Source organism: Lacerta agilis, chromosome 11, assembly GCF_009819535.1.
Source record: "Lacerta agilis isolate rLacAgi1 chromosome 11, rLacAgi1.pri, whole genome shotgun sequence".
Classification (NCBI taxonomy): domain Eukaryota; kingdom Metazoa; phylum Chordata; class Lepidosauria; order Squamata; family Lacertidae; genus Lacerta; species Lacerta agilis.
Genome location: NC_046322.1, coordinates 27752594 through 27755067, shown reverse-complemented (window position 1 = coordinate 27755067; position 2474 = coordinate 27752594). Strand labels below are relative to the sequence as shown.

The 2474-nt window shown below is 42.0% G+C and overlaps 1 protein-coding gene across 1 annotated transcript; it reads left to right on the top strand.

Moving 5' to 3' along the window:
* The first annotated feature begins 1073 nt into the window (after positions 1-1073).
* Positions 1074-2021, top strand: LOC117055159 (3-hydroxyacyl-CoA dehydrogenase type-2-like). The gene is given in 2 exon segments (XM_033164547.1): positions 1074-1215; positions 1218-2021. Coding segments are annotated over 2 exon segments (789 nt in total). The 3' UTR covers positions 1865-2021.
* The last annotated feature ends 453 nt before the right edge of the window (positions 2022-2474 follow it).

Sequence of the window (2474 nt, the reverse complement as noted above, 5' to 3'; positions counted from 1 at the left end):
TAGCCTAACCAATAGGTTTTGCACCCAGTATCATCAGAGCATTAGCTCTGCTATTTACCTATTAAATATTTAACCCAGCTGTTTTATAACGATTTTGTCCCTTATTAAATATTTGTCAGCTTTTTGGGTTTCATTTGTGTTTGTAGTTTTTAATTCAATAATTCTTTACCAAAATACATACTCATATACATGTTTTTCTCTTGTAAGGTTTAAGAATGTGATGATTGAAATTACACCTGGTGAAGAGGTAGGTGACTTTGATATCAAAGCTAAATTCTTAGGTGTGGATATGGAAAAGTTACAGCTCAATTTTCAGGTAAAATACCTTGAAGAAATAAATCTTTGTACAGATTGGATTTTGAGATGAGAGTAGAAAAATAGACAGGAATTCAAAGAACCTTGCAACTTTTGTTTGTTGCTTTAGTACTGAGACAAAACTGAAACAAAACTGAAGAAGTGTGCATGCACACGAAAACTGAAGAAGTGTGCATGCACACGAAAGCTCATACCAAGAACAAACTCAGTTGGTCTCTAAGGTGCTACTGGAAAGAATTTTCTATTTTGTTAAAACTGAAACAGTCCAACTGATGTTCTTCAAATACTAAACGAAATGCAAAAGAAGTCTGCATCATTATCAAACACAAACCAGTTGAGTTACTTCCATCATTGCATCATTTACCCTACTAGACAGAGGCCTGTAAAAAAACATGTCAGGTCTCCAATGAAAAAAATGCTTATACTCTATGCATTCCTTAATTAATTACTTAGCTGTTGGTTCTTGCTATACAAAGATGCATGGTTTTGAGGCTCTTCTGTTCTCTAGAGGGCTGGTACTATTTTCTGTGCTGTGGGTGACAAATGAATTAGGCTTGAGAAGAGGGCAGCTAGATGCTTTGTCTACATATGTGTTTTACTTTTTAGTATTTGATCATATGCAATTCCATAGATCTTCCTAACAGGAGGAGAGACCATTCAAGTTCCACTGTGAAATCTAGAAGCATCTGCCGGGTTGTTACTGGCATTTATATTTCAAGAATGGATATACTTGGGGGGCAGGGCCTTCGGGGAGAAACATGGCAGTGGCGCTGAGGAGTGTGAAGGGAATGGTTGGCCTGGTGACCGGTGGGGCTTCAGGCCTAGGCCGAGCCACGGCAGAGCAGCTGGTGCAACAGGGAGGCAGCACTGTACTTGTGGATCTGCCCAAGTCCGATGGGGAGAGAGATGCATCTTTGCTCCAGCTGATGTAACATCAGAGTCAGATGTGAAGGCTGCCCTAGCACTGGCACAGGAAAAGTTTGGCCATGTGGCAGTGAACTGTGCTGGGACCTATAATATTAAGAAGGACCTTCCTCACAACTTGGAAGACTTCCAGAGAGTTATTAATGTGAATATTGCTGGAACATTCAACGTAATCCGTCTGACTGCAGGTGAGATGGGACGGAATGAGCCCGACTCAGATGGGCACAGAGGGGTAATCATCAACACTGCCAGTGTGGCTGCCTTTGAGGGGCAGGTTGGCCAGGCTGCCTATTCCGCTTCCAAAGGAGGCATTGTGGGAATGACGCTGCCCATCGCTCGGGATCTTGCACCTTTGGGGATCCGAGTGGTTACCATTGCACCAGGTCTCTTTGCAACACCTCTTCTGGCATCACTTCCTGAGAAAGTAAGGACATTCCTGGCATGGCAGGTGCCCTTCCCAAGTCGTCTTGGTGCTCCAGTGGAGTATGCCCACCTGGTGCAATGCATAATGGAGAACCCCATGCTCAATGGTGAGGTGATCCGGCTTGATGGGGCTATTCGAATGCAGCCCCGAACTGTAAGCTTGGTTCTGGAAGAGCAAGAGGGTTTGCTTCGCCATTACTAGTCAGGGATTGTTTCTCCGCCCACTGGACCATAATCATGGTACTTTCGAATCTGCTGATGATTACAGCTGCCTTTGCTATGCTTCCTCAACTGGAATCTAGGTTAGCAAAAGCAAATGATTAACATCTGGACTATAATAAATGAATTAATTGTAAAAATAAAGAAAGAAAAAATATGGATATACTTTCAGTTGGGGAAAGTGTACTGGGGTAAGTACAGTAAGCCTACAACTTATACATATTTAACTTGTGTGCACTCAGCTTTATATGTGTGGCCAATAATAATAATAATTTAAAAGGGTTCTGTAAAAATGGTGTTGGCAATCCCTCCCACCATTGAGCCCAATGGGTTTTGACTATACATGATTTTTGCTTTAGGCACGATCCCCCTGTAAGTTGCAGGCTTCCTGTATGCTTTTCCTGTGCTTATGTGAATATGGGGTGAATATATCTTATTTATTTCAGATCAGTATTGAACAGGGGTACAAATGGCTCTGATGTGATCTTTAAAGAATGATACAATAAGGTTTTGACCTTCATGACTTAAGACCAGGGTAGCTTGTCTCTATATAGGCACATTAAGATGTTGAGAGACTCCTGTCTGTAGTACCA